Raw genomic sequence first — 20,296 nt, 5'->3', positions numbered from 1 at the left:
ACAATGTACTGCATTGTGACTTTTCAGTTCAGACATTTATTGAGAAGTACATTATCTGTATTCCATCTAATCTAATGCACTGATCATATTGTTTCTCATGTTCATTACTTTCTTCTGGATGACAGAGATGTGCTCCATGTTCTTATAATCAACACGCTGGTGGCAGGAATTCTGTGAATTTGCATTTTACTGTTTGGGTAAACATACTTGACTCATGTGCTGAAAAGAAAATCAGAGACCGTAAGACAGTAAGAGATTTGAGAGTGTCAGCATTTAAAAGTGCACCTTGCAATGGAAAGTGCCTTGATCCTCAGATAAAATCTAAAGAGTCATCTCAGGACACAGAATGAAAGTATCCATGCGGTTCTGTCCTTTCAGCAAAACTGCTAATTTGCGAGAGAAAAAAAAATCTGTAGGTGTGCTTTAAAAACTGGTTTACCACAAGAAAAAAGCTGCTTTGAAATTACCAGGTTTGTGTGCGGTTCTCGTGTTGGTAGAATGTTCGAATTAAAAGTGTTCAGGATGCCACATTCTTCAACTGCTCTTTGAATAGTAAGCTTACCGTTTACTGTCATGTTTTTGTTGGGAATGGGTCAGGTGATCATCCTTCAGAAGGTTCCCCCAGTGATGTAGGGTTCCATGCTGCACACTCTCAGCTTACTGGTTGTGTATTTGCACGTAACACTAAGTTTGAATTTTTACCTTTGCGTTAACAAATGTAATGTTTTACCAATATGTTGCAGGGCATCATATACACATCCCCTCGGTTACGTGGAGAACTTGTGAAACTCCTCTCAGACAGTAACCACAGCTCATGGATTGAACCCCGGACTCCAGAAGTGTGACCAACACTATGCCAAAACTTAAAAAAAAAAAAAAAATCGGAGCCTAGGGTATTGAGTAATATTCAATATTTGCAGATCGAATTCTTGAAACGTATTGATCAGAATGTGTTGATTCATTTTCTATAGCGGCTCCAATCACACATATAGGTTTATTTCTTTCTTATAAGTTATCGTTTCTATAGTAACGGCTAATTCACAGGGTCTTGTATGGCGGACGCTCCACATAATCTATGTCTAATAATAAACATATTAAGCGTGTTATTTAACAAAGAAAATTACGTTTTATTGTAAGGAGACGTTTATTTGACATTTATGGAAGGAGTCTCCAGTGTCAGCGCTTTGTAACAGTCAGAGGTAAAGCTGTAACTTTAAGGTTTCTGGCAGTTGTTCTCTCACCAGTCTGTTATGGTATCAAAGATTGTATAGATGTTACAGATCCTATAGATGTTATAGATGTCGGACATCTATAGCGTCCTCTGATAGGCCCCCGACTGTCACATGATCTTTACTCTAGCACCAGTAAAATATAGGTTTAGTTAACATAGCTAAATATGTACTATATATACAATTGGGATAAACTGGTTGTCAGATTTACGTTACGTGCTAGCCTTTGTACTAGCTTCATTGGCATATTAGCGAAGCAAGCTAACTGTACTAGCCACATACATTCACCAGAGGCAGCAACGATCTCTGCTACTTCCTTCCAAGCTTTATTTTTCTTCCTAAAATCTCTATAGACATTTAATGAGAGGTCGTATATGACAGGATAAGATGATACTGTGTTTTTTCTTTCAAGTTTTCTTCTAATTTTGCACGTCAAACCGTAAATGAGAACTAATTGCAAACCAAATGTGTCATAGGACTGGTCTGAGGAATCATTCAAGCCAATCGTTCGGATCTGTCGCTTTGAATTTTTACAGAATTGAGAAAATCTTGAGAGAAAATAATGCTCCACGTCGCTTTGTTACAGTATAGAAAATGGCCGCCTGTCGCTTTGTGGTTCGCTTGTGTAAACCTAGAGTTTGAGTGTAAGTGACAAGTATTTATTAGCTACTACTGGGTAAGTAAGTACTTATTAGCTTTTTAACCAAATTTGTATGATGATAGTTATCTGTAATCTGCTGTATCCTAGAGTTAATAGTGATCATATTTCCTTAGGGTCTGTTTAAGCCACACAGCTCAGTATTTACCACGCGCGCCTTTCGCTGACACTCCGGATCACGTGGTATACATGTCGAGCCGAGCCGAGCCGAGTCGAGTCGAGTCGAGCCGAGCCGAGTCGAGTCGAGTCGAGCCGAGCTGAGGGCGCGAGCGGTGGCGTGATTGGTCCACTGCGCTTCGCTGCTCTGCTCCGCGCTCGAGCCGGGCAAAAAAAATTATCATTATCATTATCAATCCGGCTCGCGCTTGCGCTCGCTCCTACGCGCTACACGGCACTTCCTGCTTTCGCGCGAGTGATAAAGAGAGACACAGAGACAGAGAGACAGAGAGAGAGGGGGAGAGAGAGAGAGAGAGAGAGAGAGAGCTCGCGCAGCGTCCAATGGAGCTATGTAAGTAACTAACGGCTCGGTTACTTATTAACCGGTGTCCGGCGCAACAACCCCGCTACATAAGGCATGCGAAGCGGCGTGGAGGCCGGAGGCTACCGGGGACCGTCAGTGCAGGAAGGTAATGATGAGTGTGCTGGGAATATTCTCTTCTTCTTCTCCTTCTTCTTCTTCTCCTTCTTCAGCTGGTGCTGGTGCTGTTCAGTGCGCGCGCGTAGTGCTTATAGATCTATAGGCTGTTAAATAATAATCATCATCATCATCATCATCATAATAAATAACACTTATGTATAATAATAATAATAATAATAATAATAATAAACAAGCCAAAACACGTGGAATGCATAACCCATATTAAATCCCATTCTCACACTGTATTTGCTGTTCATGTGTGCGTTTTATATTATTTATTGGATTTTTTTTTGCATGCCGGACATGATGCCGTGATGTCCTGGTAAATATGGGCTGCTTGTTTGTTTGGATGAGAGAGTGAAGCAGAGGCAGAGGCAGAGGCAGAAGCTGCAGACCGGGAGCTTTTAATTTACGCCGCTCGGTGTTGCAGTGTATTTGATCAGACTACTAAGTAGGGGAGTTTGTTTCGGTGTTGGAGGTAATGAGGTAATTGAGGAAACTGGCCTTGCTCCATTGCCGTGGACACTCTAGAAATGAGAGAAGGCTGCTTATTGAAAGATTAGAGTTTTTTTTTTTTTAATCATTCAGTACTAAAAGTTGAGACAAGGAGGAACCTTGGTGAAAAGCTCCAGCTTGGTCTGACTACTCCAGATTAATCTCCACCAGCAAGACCTGGGGTTTGGAGGCTGGAAGCCGGTCAGAGCAAGCTGGAGCTTTTCAGCAGAACCTTTAAAAAAGATCTTCCAGGAAGTAACAGGACACACAAATAATACACAAATAGAAGATTTGCCAAAGTCATTTTTTGTTTTGTTGTTTTTGTTTGATTTTTAGCAAATGTCTAAAATAAAATGAACCAAGACTAGGAGTTCTTTTCTTTCAACACTGGCTGATGTTTCTTTTTTTTTTTTCCAAAAGTTAATTTCCATGATGCACTTCCTGTGCCAGGCTCTGATTGGTGTATTTTTTTTCCCCTGCAATTTCTTTTCCTTTGGCAGGTGATCACTGGACGATGATCTGATCCTACGCACATTTTTCTGAGCCTTGTAACACGATCTGTCAGCTCCAGAGACCTTTAAATACATTTCAGGGTCCACGTGGTGTAAAGTGAGCCAGTACAACTGTCCAGAGCTGCTCGGGACAGTCCTGCCAAGTAAGTGCCCTTTTTTTCACACCGAAAGAGAAGAGAGACGTGGAACGGTTCTCGGACGTTCAGATCTTCCCCCGACTGAAATACTGAAGTGAAATTCTTGTAGGTTTCCGCTAACTGGATCGTGAAATGTACCCTCCTCTTATCGGTTGGCCTTAAAAAAAAAAAAGGAAAGGTTGCAGTGAATGGGGAACGTAATTTGTATGCTACCGAAGTTCAGGCAGGATCTTATGCAAAGCCTGGAGAGGGCTAAAGCACCTGCCTCTTTTACTCAACCTGTAGAGTGCGAATTATAAACCGAGGAGCCGAGGATCCACATCTTGGATGGGATAAATTGACACTGTAGATCAGGTGAAGCACCAATCAAAACTTAGCACTGACTAAAAGAGACCTTCATTTCTTCTGATACGACTCACGACTTCAAGGCTTCCGCATGGTCCTCTGGTCGAAAGAGCAAGACAAACTGCCCGACATGTCTGCGGGGACGGAAATCATAGAGGTGAAGAAGGACTTCATCTCTTCGAACGGCTCAGTCCACCCGGTCATCCTGGCCACAGGGGCTGAGGAGAGGCAGCCGAGCGGCGGCGAGTACGAGCTCACTGAGGTGACGTCTTTGCCCGAGCGACCCGAGGCGGAAAACGAGCGGACGGAAATGGTGGTGATCGACTGTCGCGCCAACGCCAAGGGTCAGAGGGAGGAGGACGCTCTGCTGGAGAACGGCAGCCAAAGCAACGAGAGCGACGACACGAGCACGGACCAAAGCCCAGTGCCACCAGTTCCTCTAAAGGAGACGTCTTTTTCCATAGGACTGCAGGTCGTGTTCCCTTTCCTGCTGGCCGGGTTTGGGACGGTGGCCGCCGGCATGGTCCTTGACATCGTTCAGGTAAGTGTTTGTTGATTCAGACATCCTACTCGACTCCTGTTTACTATTTAAACTGAAGAAATCCAAAATTTAACATGAATGTCTTACCACCAGACTACTAACACCTTTACTTTATTTTCATTCCAAGACCATATGGTCTTCCTGTACAACACGAACAGAGAAGATTTATTTATTTGTCTTGAAAGTTCCCCAAAGACAGGATTTTACAGTGTTTGGCTCTGCTAGCCTTTTGATCCACTGGAAAGATATTAGGAGTTAAGGTGTTTACATTACACACCAGAAAAAGCCCTTGGATGTGCTGATCCAAGCACGTTGCTAATTGACGATGTGCCTTTGTCCCCCAGAGGCTTTAACATGCTGGTTTACTGTAAATCTTACATTATTTGAATATGATTTGACACTATTACTCAGGTTCTATTGAGTCAATTCTTCCTGTTTTCCTCATCTGAATCAAGGCTCCATGACTGGTCTTTTTCCAGTATAATCTTAAATAGGAGCCTTTTTTATAAACGCATAGCAGAAATACATTTCAGTCAATGATATACAGAGCTAATAATAGCTTATTTTTGCACATTTGCCAAGTCTCGATCTCTTCGAAAGAGGCCTTATTGGTACATCCCATTAAAGACAGATCGAAGAGGTGGGCAATATGGTAAAAAAAAAAAATCATATCACGATACTTAGAACTTTGCATAATGCCAGAGAACGTATGATGATAGGTATTAGACTTGCTAACAAAGTGCTAGGCAAACATTACCACCACAAAAACTGAGCAGAAAAGAACAATTCCCAACATTGTTATTTTTAAGCGCTATGAAATAGCACGAAATATGAAAAAGAAGAAAACTACTGCTACACAAACAAATACAAATTCCATTCTCACGGCATCATTCAAGGATAGAAAAGTATTGTACAATAAAAAAATACACAAATAATCACATTAGCAATATTATATTGTCATATTGTCACTCCTTTTCTAATTGAACATTTGTCAGGGTATACCATTTAACCACTGAGAATTCTTTTAGATTTTTATAATTATAATTTATAAATGAAATCATGACTTGAAACAAGAAGAGCGAGATGATTGCGCATCCACACCCAGAAGCTTAGGGCTCTCAGAAAATATGCTACTTATTTACTGCTAGTTAGGGCTGGGCGATGTGACAAAAACAATTACAGTATTACGATATTTTTCTACGATACACAATATGTGTTTAAATATATACGTTTACTAACCAACTGCCAGCAAAATCTTTTATGTCTACGATGTCTACGAAACCGACCAACAAAGTGAAAAGGATGAAAACTTGTAACAAATTCTAAAACAAATTGAAAAAAAAAAAACATTTTACAGTTTTAAAGGTTAAGTACAAAAGTTTGTTATAGCTCTTTTTAAAAAAAGTTAGCGAAAGATATCACGATGCCTGCGATGTCTCAGAAAAGTGTTTTGTGGCATAATTTCTCACAGTATCAGTATAATCTCGACACATCACCCAGCCCCAGTACTCGCTAGTTCAAACATCTGCAAGGTGTACGCGAACTTATCTTACAGCTGTCAGGGATTTCACTGTACGATGACAATAACGACATTCAGTTCGACTGAATTCTAATCTAAACCATAAAACCACGAGAAAGTAATGCTTAATTGAATCGCATGAATTTCAACTAACATGCCGAATCGTGATGTAGATGTTTTGAACCATTTGCTACAAACACAGTTCTTTTACAAAAACTTGTACTTTTTCCTTTGTGCTCGTAGCTGAATGCGTGCTGTTTGTGCAGCTAGTCAACTATCCAGGCGACTCGTGCAAAGCAAAAGGACTTGGGATGTTAAAAGTCACAGAGTGAGAGTGAGAGAGAGAAAGAGCGAACGCTGTAATTACTCGCCCGTTTTTTTTTTTCCTTGTTGACTTTGTGTGCTTTTGTTTTATGTGCTTTTTATTCCAATAGGTTTAAAAATAACTTTAAAAGCCCGATGGTTCTCGGAGTGACATCCAGGAAGCACTGAGAACCAAACAACTTTCTTCCATTGGTAGAAATTACAGTCCACCATTACCAAAAGTATTATACTTATATTTATTATTGCTTAATTGTTATAGGCAGTTGCTTCTTTAACTGGTCTAATCCGAACAGAAAAACAAGCCTGTTTATAAATAACGTCAACTTTTGACCAGAGGTAGGCGATATGATATCACAATACTCGATGCACGATATAGATATTCTTGATTTTTAGGTTTGATAAAAACCTGCCAACAAAGTCTGATGCTGTAATTAAAAAAAAAAAAAAAAAAAGAAGCCTGTGTAAAACTGAGGTTGATCATACTTTTATTTAAAGGTTACTAAAATAAAATAACACAGTTAAAGACGGGGGGAAATCTACATCTTTTACTATTTTAAATATTCAAAAAATGAACATAAAAATTAGCAGCTTCCTTTTTCTATTCATTTTGTCATTATTTAAAAAAAGAAAACTATAAAAAGATATCAAAATACCTACGATATCTCAGTAAAGTGAATAGTAGCATATTTTATTATGCTATTGATATTATATCCTCATATCACCCAGCGCTACTTGGACCTCATGTGTTTTGTCAGTTGAAATTTCAGGAATAAAATAATAAATAAAATAAAAATTAAAAATAATAAAATAAAAAGCTCCATGGATCCACATATTTGAATAATGAGACTAATATTGGATTTGATTTATTTATTTATTAAAATAAATCTGTAATAACGGGACATTTTTTTTTTTTTTTTTTTTTTTTTTTTTACAGCTAAAGGAGCTGAGAAAGTTTCAGAACTGTTGATTTAGCTTATATTATTTATGAGAGTTTTTTTATGATGATGTTGCTTGCAAATATTCAATAAGAAAAAGATTCCATGTAAACGTTTTATTTGAAGTCCGAAGGCGTCTAGGATTTTTAAAAATGTTTTTAGAAGATTTTTGCGTAGTAATTAAGCACATAAAGCTGTATCATCCCTTGCTGGTGATCTTCTGTCACTTTGATGACGCCCACGCTCGAAACCCAAACCACATGGGAAATGGATTCGTGAACTGATTATCAGACCAAGTCACAGCTCTGTGAGGCGCAATGCTGTTTCTGTCTTCACATCAGGACATCAGGATACAACTTAACTTTAAAATCGCTTTAAATTGATTATTAATTAATCAGCAAATGGTTTATTTCCAAGTTTCAGTGACAAACACAAATGGAGCTTTTTTACGAACACAAAATTAAAAAATTGCTCCCGAAATCGGTTAAAATTAAATAATAACATGACTTGAAGCACAATTTAAACCTTTTATGCATAAATTATAAAACATTCAGATTTTTATAAGGTTTTTTTTTTACTCCATAATTGCCTGCAAATTCAAATACATTTCAATCTTTTTTCATTCACTTTCAACGGGAAGCAAAGGACATTAGAAGAGGAAAAAAAAATGGGACAAAACATAACTGCTGAAAAATACTTGTCTAAAATATTACGCATTTTTAAAACTTTGCTGCCCAGAGTGAATGAAAATACATTTATAACACATACAGCAATTGCGCTGTTTAGGTTTGAAGTTAGACGATGTCTTATTTAAACCAAAACCAAAAGAAAATTAATGTTTGTTATAGTCTAAACAGTTTATTACTCGATGAAACCTTTTTAGACATAAAATGCCCAAGACATTTTGCATGTGTCACCGTCAGCCATGTTGGATTGAGTAATAAAAATCAGGATAATGGTGCATATGATATTGGTTTGCATTTTAAAATAATACAACCTTAAATTAACTGTCTATGAGTGTAGACACTGTACACGAAAGGGTTAATCAGTTTTTTTCTTGTAGCTAGTCACTGAAAAGAAAAAAGCTAAAAAGAAAAAAAAACCCAGCATGAACATGCGCCGAGGTAAACAAGTTACACCTTGATACACATAGGCAGGAAATTAATGTGAAACCACAAAGGTGTTCTTTGGAACTGATGAATTCGCATTTACTGTAAGATTCTATGATATCGATGACTCTATGATGGCATGGTATTACTCAGAATTTTAGAAGGGAAAAAATATAGCAAAATCTCGACATCCTGTGCTACAGAAAAACCACAGAACCGAACATTTGATCAGGTTCCTTACTTTGTAGCGGTCATGAGGGGGACGGTGTGAAACCAGAGCTTAATAAGGGTCTACAGTGGAGCCATGTGTCTTAAGGTAGAGATGGTTGGATTAGGAATAGAGGTCTAATCCTTAATTCTGGTATCCAGGAGAAATCCGATCACGAAATATCCTGTTCTGAGATGCTTTCTGTACTGTGTTGCATCCCGCCTAAAAAAATGTGACCACTGTCGGGGAAAAGATTGTGATTTTTCCTCATCTGCTTCATCCATTGCTTTATATCAGTTCAGTTCAAGCCAATTCTGAGTCATAAACGCATCATGAGTCAAAAGTGAGTCATCTGTTCTGACTATGACCGCGTTCGATCGGGTGAAAACCATCAATCATATCAAAACCAAGAAATGGTCAATTTTAACTGGGAGAGAGAGTGTAGACTGTGATGCTCACTCAACCATCTAGCAGTGCTACAAGTCAAATTCTTTCTTGATTGAGTATATATATATTGAGTCAGAATTCACAATGCAAACCATTAAATCAATTAAATCAGCAAATTCTCAATTCACACTTGTTAGCATGGCTAATCGATGCTTGGACACGTGTGGATAATGAAGGATAAAGCATTTGGATCTTTTGGGTTTGTTAATTTCCTTCAATTTTCTATCCATTCCCATATTTTTATTCTTATTATTTAGATGGCTCCAAAGCATTAGATCTAGATCTATGGCAGGTGTTAGAAAACCTAAATTTATAAGAATTTAGGAGAATTAGTGACAGTTATTTCCCCATAAATGGACCTGTCTCAAAGCCACTGTCTAGAAAGGTTGTTTGGAAAGAGGCTGGTGGTTTGGTCGAGACAAAAAAACAAAACAAAACAAAACAAAAACGCCAGGCGAGAACCGCTCGGTCCAGACAGCCAGTCAGCCTATTTTTACCAGGAGGAAAACAGACTCAACATCAAGCCCTCACACCAGCCGGTGTCTCAGCACTCCCACAGGAAGCCATTTTGGGTCTACCACATCCAGGCTGTCACCCCATTCTTACAGGAATCAGTGCAGACAAACAAGCGTGGGCAGTGCTGTGTTCTCGTGGACACACTCTCTTAGCAACCTCCTCGTTTTTCCCCAGAATTTTTTACTTATTATGGGGGAGTGAGCTTTATGGTTTTTTTCTGACTGTTTTTAACAGTGATGTTATTTTGCAGTTTCAAGTAAAGTAAGAGATTGTGTCCCTGACTTCCTGTGGGGGTAAAAAGCGTAATCAGGAAGTGAAGTTTTCCGCCTTTGCGTCACTGAAAGCAAGACTCAATGAATCGCACCCGGATTCTGAACTGACTTTACGATGCTGTAAACCAAAGTTCAGCTTCTAGATAAGTTTATACACATAGATGGTTCAATTAAAGTCATTCACCTTTAACAAGAACAATAATAATAATAATAATAATAATAATTTCTGTAGCACCTTTCATTCATTTTTTCAAAAATGCAGCTCAAAGTATCTTAGAGTGTGAAGGAAAAAAAACAAAAGCTAGTCAAAAGGGAAATAATAAAAAATAATAAAATACAATAAATAAAAGCAGTGACAGAAAAAGGAAAATAAAAACAATATAAAATGCAAAAAAAAAAAAAAAAATAGAATATACTGATACTGATACCTTGCGTATTGGCCAATATCGATACCCATCCGAATTTTTTTCTTTACAAACTACTAAGCTTTAAGATATTTTTTTAAACTGAAGCACTTAAAAAAATACAGGAAAAAAATACAAAGCTAAAAACATGACTTACCCTGACACTGCAAATATGATGAATATAATAAAGTATAAATATATTAAAAATCAATCCTAACACAAAATAAAAGCAAGTCTCTTTATATGTGAACATTTCCAATTCCAAAAATTTTAAATCTAATTCCAAATTTTTCCGTTTGTTACAGGATCAGACCAAATTCATTAGTTTTTCTTCTGATATCCGATCCACTACTGATCCTCGTATATGAAAACGTATATAAAGTCTGAAGCGAAAAAAAAAAATGAAAAAGATCTGTTGAAAAAAGCATGAAACAAATTTCAGTTGGTTGTTTTGAATCAGTTTTAAAGCACATTATTCAGTAACTACAGTAAAGAAATTATAAAGGTATGTAGTTACGAGAAGTCTCGACCTTGGACCTGTATGTTTAAGGAGTTAATACATCACCGAAACACAGAAACAGATTTTAATTAGTTTTCATCACCACGGCTTCATGGGTCATGGAGATGAGCATTGCGCACTGACTCCATGACGCTAGTGCCTTCTCTGCTAGTGATGCGTCACTGAATTCCTCTGTGACCATATATACTGGAGCTTTAGAGACTGTGCAATCTGAGCCTTGCTAAACCTGCAAGTTCACAGGCATTGAGGAGGCGTTGGCCGAGGCAGCGCTGTTCCCCGGAGACATCATCATATATCTCAGAAGGCGAGCGAGCTAGAGGAGAGGAGAGGAGAGGGGCTCTCGGTAGCAAGGAAACCAAAGCCAATGTGGCAGATGGCCAATTTCCAATTGATGTAGACCTTTTTTTCTCCAAAGTGGGCCCTGTACTGCCAAAGAACGAAAAAAAAAAAGCCTGTTGGTTGTAGCCAGCCAAGCAGAAAAACCTCAAGTACAATTTTTGCTACATTTTTTTTTAAAGAGGATTGCTCTTGTTAATTCCCAAGTGTTGTGTTTCAACCTGTATAGCTCAGCGCTTTTCTCTCCTCTCAGAGCTCGGGTGAATCCTCTGCATTGATTTAGTTGTCCAACGTCAGGGCTGTAATTGCAATGCGCCATTGGGATGGGCTCTAAAGATAAGCACTTTCTCCACTTATCGATCCGCACGGACTCTTGCTGCATTGCATCTGCTCGAAAAAAAAGGAAAAAAAAAAGCTACCGGCTGCCAGTTACCCCAGTCATCAACTATTTCTTAAGGATAAATGTTGGATGAGGTTCAAATGGATACGATCAGCGATGACTCTACTGAAATCCATGTCAGCAACAGATTTACAGCCAGTGGATGAAAAAGTAAAGAACCAAGAAGCAGAGCTGTAGAGTCGAAAATAACTGTGCAAAAGTTTGTAAAAATGAAGAAAATGTACCTCTCTTTTAAAAATGTAACAACCAAAAAAGTTCAGCATGAAACATGGGTGTATTCTACAACACAGCAGTCAAAAAGTGAAAGAATTAAAATGTCTTACGTAGTGACCATTAAAGGATCAGGTTCAATATTCCAGGAGTTTTATATATAAATGAAAGTCTGGTTACAGTTTTTGGTTACAGTTTATTTTCTTTAATAATCATTTTTATTTCAGTGAAACTTTAGAATTCTCTCTCATTCTCAGCATGAGATTAAGCTAATTGTCCACAAAGCTATTTTTCATAACGCATCTTTACCAAGGGTGCCAATAATTCTGGAGATCTCTGTTTGAAGAGTGTGGTGTTATAAGTGCAGCAGCTTTGCCCAGCACAGTCTCCAGCAGAGAGAGAGCGAGAGAGAGAGAGAGAGAGAGAGAGAGAAAGCGAGAGTCATCTCGAGTTACAGCATTGAATCAATAGTGTGGTAAATGAAGGTCACGGAGAACCCAATGACCTCACATGCTTGAGGAACCCATCATGCTGAAATGCGCTGGTTTTCTTCTCCTTGTCTCTCCCTGCAGCATTGGAAGGTGTTCGCCGAGGTGAACGAGGTCTTTATCCTGGTGCCTGCTCTTCTGGGCCTGAAGGGGAACCTGGAGATGACACTGGCCTCCAGACTGTCCACCGCAGTGAGTTTAAACAAATAACCTACAAACCGGAGTGAACCGATGTATATAAAGACGACAGGGTTATGCTGTTGTGGGAAAATAATCAGTGACAGGCTAGTGTCATGGAGCTTCATAACGTTACTGTTACCATACCAGAGAGTTTATTCCACTTACACCACAGAAATATGGCAACAATTACATTTATTTATTAATTAAAGAACATCATACTTTTTATCTGTTTATAGTTACATGTAGTGTTTCCAGAAATGTGCTAGATTCAGCTTTTTGACAGATCTGGATCGTGTCATTTGAGTGCACCTTTAAAGCCACCACAGCACATTTTTCAGCCATTGCAACAAATTCCATTAAAGATTTTCTCTAACATCGTCATCTGATTCAAACCTAAACAATACCTCTGAGTAGCTTTATCTTAGCAAGTAAGATATTCCAGGCGTCGCATATTATCAGCTAACCAGCCAGCTGACGTGTTTAACTTCAGAAAACTAGCTGTTACCACTTTTTGACGTGGAAAGCAAGGTAGCTTAATTCACTGTTAAATCTTTTTTATTATTATTATTATTTTAATGATCACAACACAAGTAGAAGTCTGATACTCAAGCTCTCAGTCAGAGTTTTATGACCTGACCTTTGGACACCCGGCTGATGTGTACCTGAAGGTGTGCTTGGGTCTTCATGTTGTTTGACCTTTGCAAGAGTGTGTTTACTCTGACCTCTCCCTTATTTGTGGTTTAAGATGAACAGTTTATTTTGCTGACTTTGGACCAGAAAAAACGAGTGACACCAAAAATGTTAGTCCAGCTGATAATTAGTAGAAACAAGGAGGACGTAGAGGGAAACATCAGGGACGTCAGCTACTGTTTGTTTCCAGGATCAGTATATATTCGTCTTATCTCACAAGGAACGTCAATATCATGAGCAGCCAATAGCTACAATAAAAGAATTTGACGATTAGTAATCCTGTGTTCACACCGGCGGTGACGCATCATCACAAAGTGCTCACCAGGTTCAATAAGAACTGGCGATCTACAGCGGCGCAGAATGGGTGGGGCGAGTGATATAAACAAATCAGAGAAAATATGAGTAGAGATAACGGACCGCTATAAATATGAATAGGGCACTGAGTAACTCAAAATGGCAGCTATATTGTGTAACTCTACATTCCCTATGCAAATTAGGTATGATGCGATAAAGCAACAAATCCAAATGATTTGCTCGAATGATTCCTTGGACCAATCCTATGGCGCATGTGGTCCGACGTTTCTTCAGTTCCACACTCACAACTTTAGTTCCTACCTGCTGCTAGCTCCCATTTACTGTTGGACTGAAAAAAAGAAAACGTAACTATGGTTTCTTCTTATCTTGCCATATACAACCTAAAGTATGAAAAAAGTGAAGCTTGGAAGAACGTAGCAGAGATCATTGGTGCCTCTGGTGAATGTGCATAGATAGTAGATTTAGCTTGATTTTGGAAACTACCAATAAAGCTAGTACGAAGCCAAGCACGAAACATGTAAATCAAACAACCAAATTTCGCCCTGATTAGTGTGTTATTTAATTTGTGTTTAACACAAACACTTCAGAAGCTAATGTACACAGTATAGCTACTATCGTTTCTTAACGTTTCTTAACTCACAGTATAGCTACTATCGTTTCGGAACTAAATGAAAAAACGCAATTGATGCACGAGCAGTTTCCCTCCAGAATTTTTGTTTTTAGCTGGAATGCCTTTGATTTGCAATCAAAATGGGCAAGATGTCTCGTTTTTAGCAGGACTGAACTACTGAACAAATCGAGTTCTGCGAAACATGTACAGTACAGTACCTTGTTAATCCCATTAAGCACATGAGTACAGCCGTTGCCCTAAAGCAGCTTTACGCTCTCCTTGATTTGTCTTAAACAGCTGGAGCTGAATTGTGTAGAGGTGGATTGCTGGTGCAGACATTCCTGTGGGCGCTCGGTCACCGCAAAGACTCCACGAGTAACTTTAACACGTCTTTATAGCAGTGGATTTAGGCTTTGTAAACACGCCCGCTGTGTGATGTTGGTGTGCAAAAGCATGCAGCATGTTTTCCGTACACACTTCACGAGGAAAAAACATCCTAAAAACTGATTAATGACTATAAAATGTCTGTAACAGGAGGGCAGAGAGTTTCCACAGCTCCAGCTTTAAAAACAGTTGTTTTTAAATTTGGTCTGGAGGGTTTATGGAGGAAGCAAAAGCAAGAATTTCTTTCTTTTTTAGTTACTTTTTCTTACGTCTTTTGTTAAATGTTATCATACACAAGCTCTTAATTAAAAAATAAATATAAATGAATAAATTAAAAACATATATTAACATTTAATTTTATTTATTATTGATATAATATTTATATTAAATATTAATAAAATATAATATTAATAGAAACTGCCTGATGTATGTCTACTGGGCATGATGTTAATATACTATTGATATTATGATAAATTATTTTGTAGATGTCACTAAATATTTTATAACATTTTTGTAACAATGAACAATGATAATGATGTTAAATATTTGTACTGGATTTTTAAGATTGTAAAATATACAATTTATGGATTTGTTCTCCCTTTTTAGTATTTATTTATGTATTATTGCACTACTAGTTTGCTACGAATTATACATCATGTATCGTAGAAATCTCTTCAACAATCATGACATTTTTGACAAATTTGTCATATCATCTACCAGCCGTTGCATCTGAATCTGCCTGAATCAGCAGATTAACAGTTTGTACTGGTTGTTCCTAATAATCGTATTATATAAAACATTAATCTCCTGCTCTGGCTGAATTAAATACACCTGGCGTTGCTTTGCCTAGAGATCCGGTATCGGCGGAAAAAAGTACTAATCAGAGCTAACATGCTAGTGTAACTTATCTTAATACATAATACTAGTAAATTAAGTAATTAAAGTGATGACACAATAACATCCAAACACATGAAGAGCTATAAAAACAGCCACTTTTCACAATATGAATGTGTGTGTTTGCTGAAGGTAGCATCAAATGCAGGCTAATTTTATACCAAATTAATATTCAAATATAAATACTGCACTGAAATAACAGTAGTATATAAATAATAAATAATAGCGTTCATCAGCCCTAGTGTTTACAATATATCATCATTATATCCAGTCCAGTATAGTGAATGGTAATACAGTATATTGTCATGTATGACTAATTCTCTCAGTCCAGAATATTCTGGATATCATTTCCTGCTCATGACTCAGCTGTCTATCTCATTATCTTATTGATTATCTGTTATCCCTGATCTGCTTAACGTCCTAATCGTGATAATATGCCAGTGACCCTGTACACGTTTGAAGGGTGAACCCCTGGAGCTTTAGATCACAGATCTACACTGGACAACTGGAGTAAAGGCAGCGTTATCCACGTTATCCTTACTGTTTTAGGACAGCTGCCCGATTTCACACACAGCTTATCACACTGCCTGTTATCAAGGCCGAGTCGGCGTGAGATACAGCAGCAGTGCCAGACTCGCCGGGTTCCCCCCACCCCCTGCCTCCGTTTGTGCCACGTAAGATCTCACACTGCGGAAGAGGCGCCGTAAACTCCTGGCACGAGTCCTGTTTCCTCCAATTTCAAACTCACACACACAAACACGTACACGGATCCTCACACATCCACATATGGTACTTCCCCCTCTGAATGGCCTCTACCACCTTTGTCCTGCTGCCAGGGACATTTGTTACATAGCAGTGTAGCTAATATTCCCTTAGCAGTGGCAGTAAAAAGAGTGCTGGCCGTTTCATTGACATCCCAGTGTGACCAATCAGGAGGAATGAGCAGAGCCTGATTTCCTAAATACGTTGGAGGTGACTCTGTATGCTAAGAGTGGTTTTAACTCAGATCAGTCAGCTCTGATGTGCTTGCACAAGGGAGAATATAGAGAGATAAAGTGAAGGGCTGCACAGGAAGTGCACAAGTACTACTACTCCTTTGAAAGATAATGAAAGAGCACACAGCGAGCCGGGCTCAATGGCAGCGAGAGGCCGCTCCTCTCTGGGGAAATGTATTCCTCCCTCGTCCTCACACTATTGTCCTCCCTCACTGGTTTGGCTAAAGCTGCGCTTCCACTATACTTCAGTGGGAGGCCAATGGTCAGTGTAAAGACGCCGGCTTTAGGTTTACGAGTACGTAACCGCACCCTGCAGTTCAGCATGCACTTGCTTAACCCCTACATCATGTTTGGATCAAAATGCCAAATACTGGTTTAATTTTGTAGGAATTGTGGAACGATATTAAAAACTATTATTGTAGCATATACCTCAGCTCTCTAAAATGCCGAAAAGCTCAATGAACCAACACAAGGTCTCACACCATCCCTTAAAGCCGTACTGCAGGGTCCGAGCCACTTGACGTTAGCGTCGTTAGAGAGAGGGATGAGATAAGTGGGGGTCAGTCAGCAGGAGGAAGATGAGATGGATGCGTGCAGCAGTGGCTCAAACCCCCTTTTGTCCCGAGAACTGACTGCTGTTTGTTCTAACGAGGCTTCAAGCAGATGCTGTTCAGAACACTGGATATTCTCATTGTCTAAACACGAAGGTAGATGTTTAGCTCATGGCTGCTTATTTTGCAGTGGAGTACTCAAACAAACAAAGCACTTTTAATTGATACTTGATATTTACGTGCATGAAACTATCATACATTAAAGCACAGCGCTGTGCTGTGTGTGTCTATAACAGCAGCTCTGACAGTAGTGCAGCTACAAATCACAGGTTTATATTAATGTGCTCCTTCTAATACCTTATTGTTTCTATAGTAGCAGCTCATTCATCGTGACTTGTATGTCAGACGCTCCACATAACCTGATTAAAAACCGTGTGTAATCATTGAAACGGTGTACGTTTTTCTGTAAGGAGACGTTTATTTGACATTTATGGAAGGAGTCTCCAGTGTCAGCGCTTTATAACATTCAGAGCTAAAGCTGTAACTTTAACTGTAAGTTTTCCGACACGGGAAAGTCTTCGTGACTTTGCAGTTTCTTGGTAACCACGTCTCTAATATTAACATATTAACTTATTAACTGAAGAGACAGAAAAAAGAGCAGTTGGTGAGGGAATGACTGTTTATAGCAGCTATAACATAAATGATAACAGGAACATGTTTCACAGACATTACACGACATTAAGTGTAACTGTAAATGTATAAAAAATACGATGTGTCATTCTTTAATCAATAAAAATGGTAATCATTGGCAAATTGCTGTGGTACAAGAAGAATAATCACTTCAATATGTGCTATTATAGAAAATGAATCAACTTTACCATGGGAACGGTAACTCTGGTTCATCACACCACTCTGTCATTGATTATTTTCCTACAACAGCACGTTTAATAACAGAAGTGTAACTTCAGACTAAGGCAAAATCCAGGCAGCCAATTAAATAAATTAACTAAACAATCACAGGCTGCTTAGCATTTATAGTAGTTTAAAAAGTTTACAGCTTATTTACACAAACAGAACCGGCATTAGCAGTAGCGCTACGCTGGATGGTGACATTTTATCATTAATCATTGTTGCACTCTTCACAGTTTCACAGATTCATTTTTATATGTTTAAAATATATACTATTCACTATATATTATCCCTACATAGGGTGTAACATAATCATGTTGTATACCCCACTCAGTGCACTTCAAGGCTACCTGAGATTCAGCCACAGAAAAAAGGAAGGCGCCTTTGAAGAGCGTCCAACAAACCTGACCATCAACATTCTTACTGAGATTAAAGTATTGGCTTTGTTTGAGTTACTGACTGCCAACATGACAAACTCTGTATCTCATGCATGAGAGAGTGCTGTGCACATTTTATATCTGGCCAGGATCTGTGATCAGTTTATACTTATTTGGCCTGGAAAGATTTTATGGTTTTCAGTATATCGGTATATATATATATATATATATATATATATATATATATATATATATATATATATATAGCAGTGAAAATATCACATTATATGGTTAGAAAAACAATACACTATGTTACACTATGTTCACAGTAACAAACGCTCGTGACGCTTGTCGTTTGTCTCTGGTGGGTGTGTAGCATCTGCTACTGTTGTCGCATTTTCTTTTTCAGCTCCCATGAGAAATGGTGGTAGTCAAAATGTACAGCAGCTGACTATACAGTTTATGCGCATCACATTTGTTTTCTCATTTACATGTTAGACTTTGCAGCTAGCTTCACTGGCAAATTAGCTAAGCAGCCTAACTGTGCTAGCTACATACACTTTCCAAATATCTTGAATATAGTCGGATTTATCTAGTATTTCCTATTATAAGATTACAATTAACCAAATATAAGTTTATAAAACCTATTTCTAGACATTTTTTTACTCATTTCAAGCTTTACATTTTCTTGTTTTATTGGCAGATAATTTTGCTTCTTCCTATAAATAAATGCTCAAAATTATCTGCCAGTAGAACAAGATTATTTCAAGTTTGAAATTAGTAAAAATGTCTAGAACTAATTTTGTTTATATTCAAAATATTTTTACTTGGAGTGCATTCGAGCCAGTCGTTAGGATTTGTCGCTTTATTGTGTCATACCTAGTTTGCATGGAATTGAGAAGATCTGAATATAATTGTCACTTGTCACTGAAATCGCAGCTCCGTGTCAGGGACATGCGCAGAAATCGAATGGCTTCCTGTAACTTTTGTTGCTTGCTAGTGTAAATATAGGCTTAGTCATTGGAAAATGTTTTGTTGTTATGCCATTATGTAAAGGAAATGCAGAAGTACATGTGTAGCATAACATTAACAGTCCTATAAAACTTTAGATTTCTTTTGTTTTGTTAGATTTCTTTAGATTTCTTTTGTTATCTGTTGAGAGGGAAATTGTTGAAACGCTGGATATTAGATGGTAGCAGTAAGCTTCCTAATCCTCTCGCCCCCTCAGAAGAAAGCTTTCTGTGGTCATGCTATAATGAGAGCAGCTGTAAATATGCTTCCTGTGTTCTGTCCCTCTAGGCTAATATTGGACAGATGGACACAGCCAAGGAGATGTGGAAAATGATCATGGGAAACCTCGCACTAATTCAGGTACCAGACTCTTTAAAAATGGAGATCCTGTTTACGTACCGTCTCGCTATACACACGTCTGCAGCTATAGAGTGGATCTGAGAATATCAAATGTTTGGATAGTGGTTGTTTCCTGGAACTAAGCCAAATTTGGACAGATGTTCTGTCCTTACCAGTGTTACTTTTGGGACAGTGGTAATATGAATGTGACATGATAAAAAGCAGGGATTGACCTTTGTGTTTGTGAATGTAGTGGAATTTTAAGAGAGAGAAAAGCCTGATAAGTAAGTGTGACCATGATGTTCATATCACAGGTTCAGGCCACTGTGGTCGGGTTCCTAGCCTCCATTGCCGCGGTCATTTTTGGCTGGATTCCAGAGGGCCAATTCAAGATAGGTCATGCTGTTCTGCTCTGTGCAAGCAGCGTAGCTACAGCCTTCATCGCTTCCCTGCTGCTAGGTGAGAGGACCCATGTTTTTCTCTTTAATCCTATACAGAAAGTGCCCTTATAGTGCTATAATAAAAAGACTGTATGAGGTGAGAAAGTTGAAATATGATTGGGGCAGCATGATGTCCCATACTTTAAGAAAATGAGACAATTGTTGAATGTGTAACAAAAAAAGACAATGTTATGAAAGTCCTTATATATAATGGATAGGTTCCATTCTAAAATCTGATTGGCTGAGCCACGTTTGAAAAATCGTGTTGTAAAATCCTCGATACACACACACCTGTGATGCATTACACTAACTAAATTCTGTATTAATTTACTGGTTTTAAGCCAGTAAATACCATACTA

At 38.4% G+C, this 20,296-nt stretch overlaps 1 protein-coding gene across 1 annotated transcript in view; it reads left to right on the top strand.

The window, feature by feature from the left end:
• Nucleotides 1-2,153: 2,153 nt before the first annotated feature.
• Nucleotides 2,154-20,296, top strand: part of slc41a1 (solute carrier family 41 member 1) — a 28,005-nt gene continuing 9,862 nt past the window's right edge. Inside the window, exons 1-5 of the mRNA XM_026932811.3 lie at nt 2,154-2,513; nt 3,520-4,554; nt 12,327-12,434; nt 19,447-19,518; nt 19,812-19,956. Of these exons, the coding sequence (XP_026788612.1) occupies nt 4,105-4,554; nt 12,327-12,434; nt 19,447-19,518; nt 19,812-19,956 (775 nt within the window). The 5' untranslated portion in view covers nt 2,154-2,513; nt 3,520-4,104. The remainder of the gene's footprint in view (nt 2,514-3,519; nt 4,555-12,326; nt 12,435-19,446; nt 19,519-19,811; nt 19,957-20,296) is intronic.

This window comes from Pangasianodon hypophthalmus, chromosome 20 (assembly GCF_027358585.1).
Source record: "Pangasianodon hypophthalmus isolate fPanHyp1 chromosome 20, fPanHyp1.pri, whole genome shotgun sequence".
NCBI lineage: Eukaryota > Metazoa > Chordata > Actinopteri > Siluriformes > Pangasiidae > Pangasianodon > Pangasianodon hypophthalmus.
This window is presented reverse-complemented; position numbering and strand designations above follow the sequence as displayed.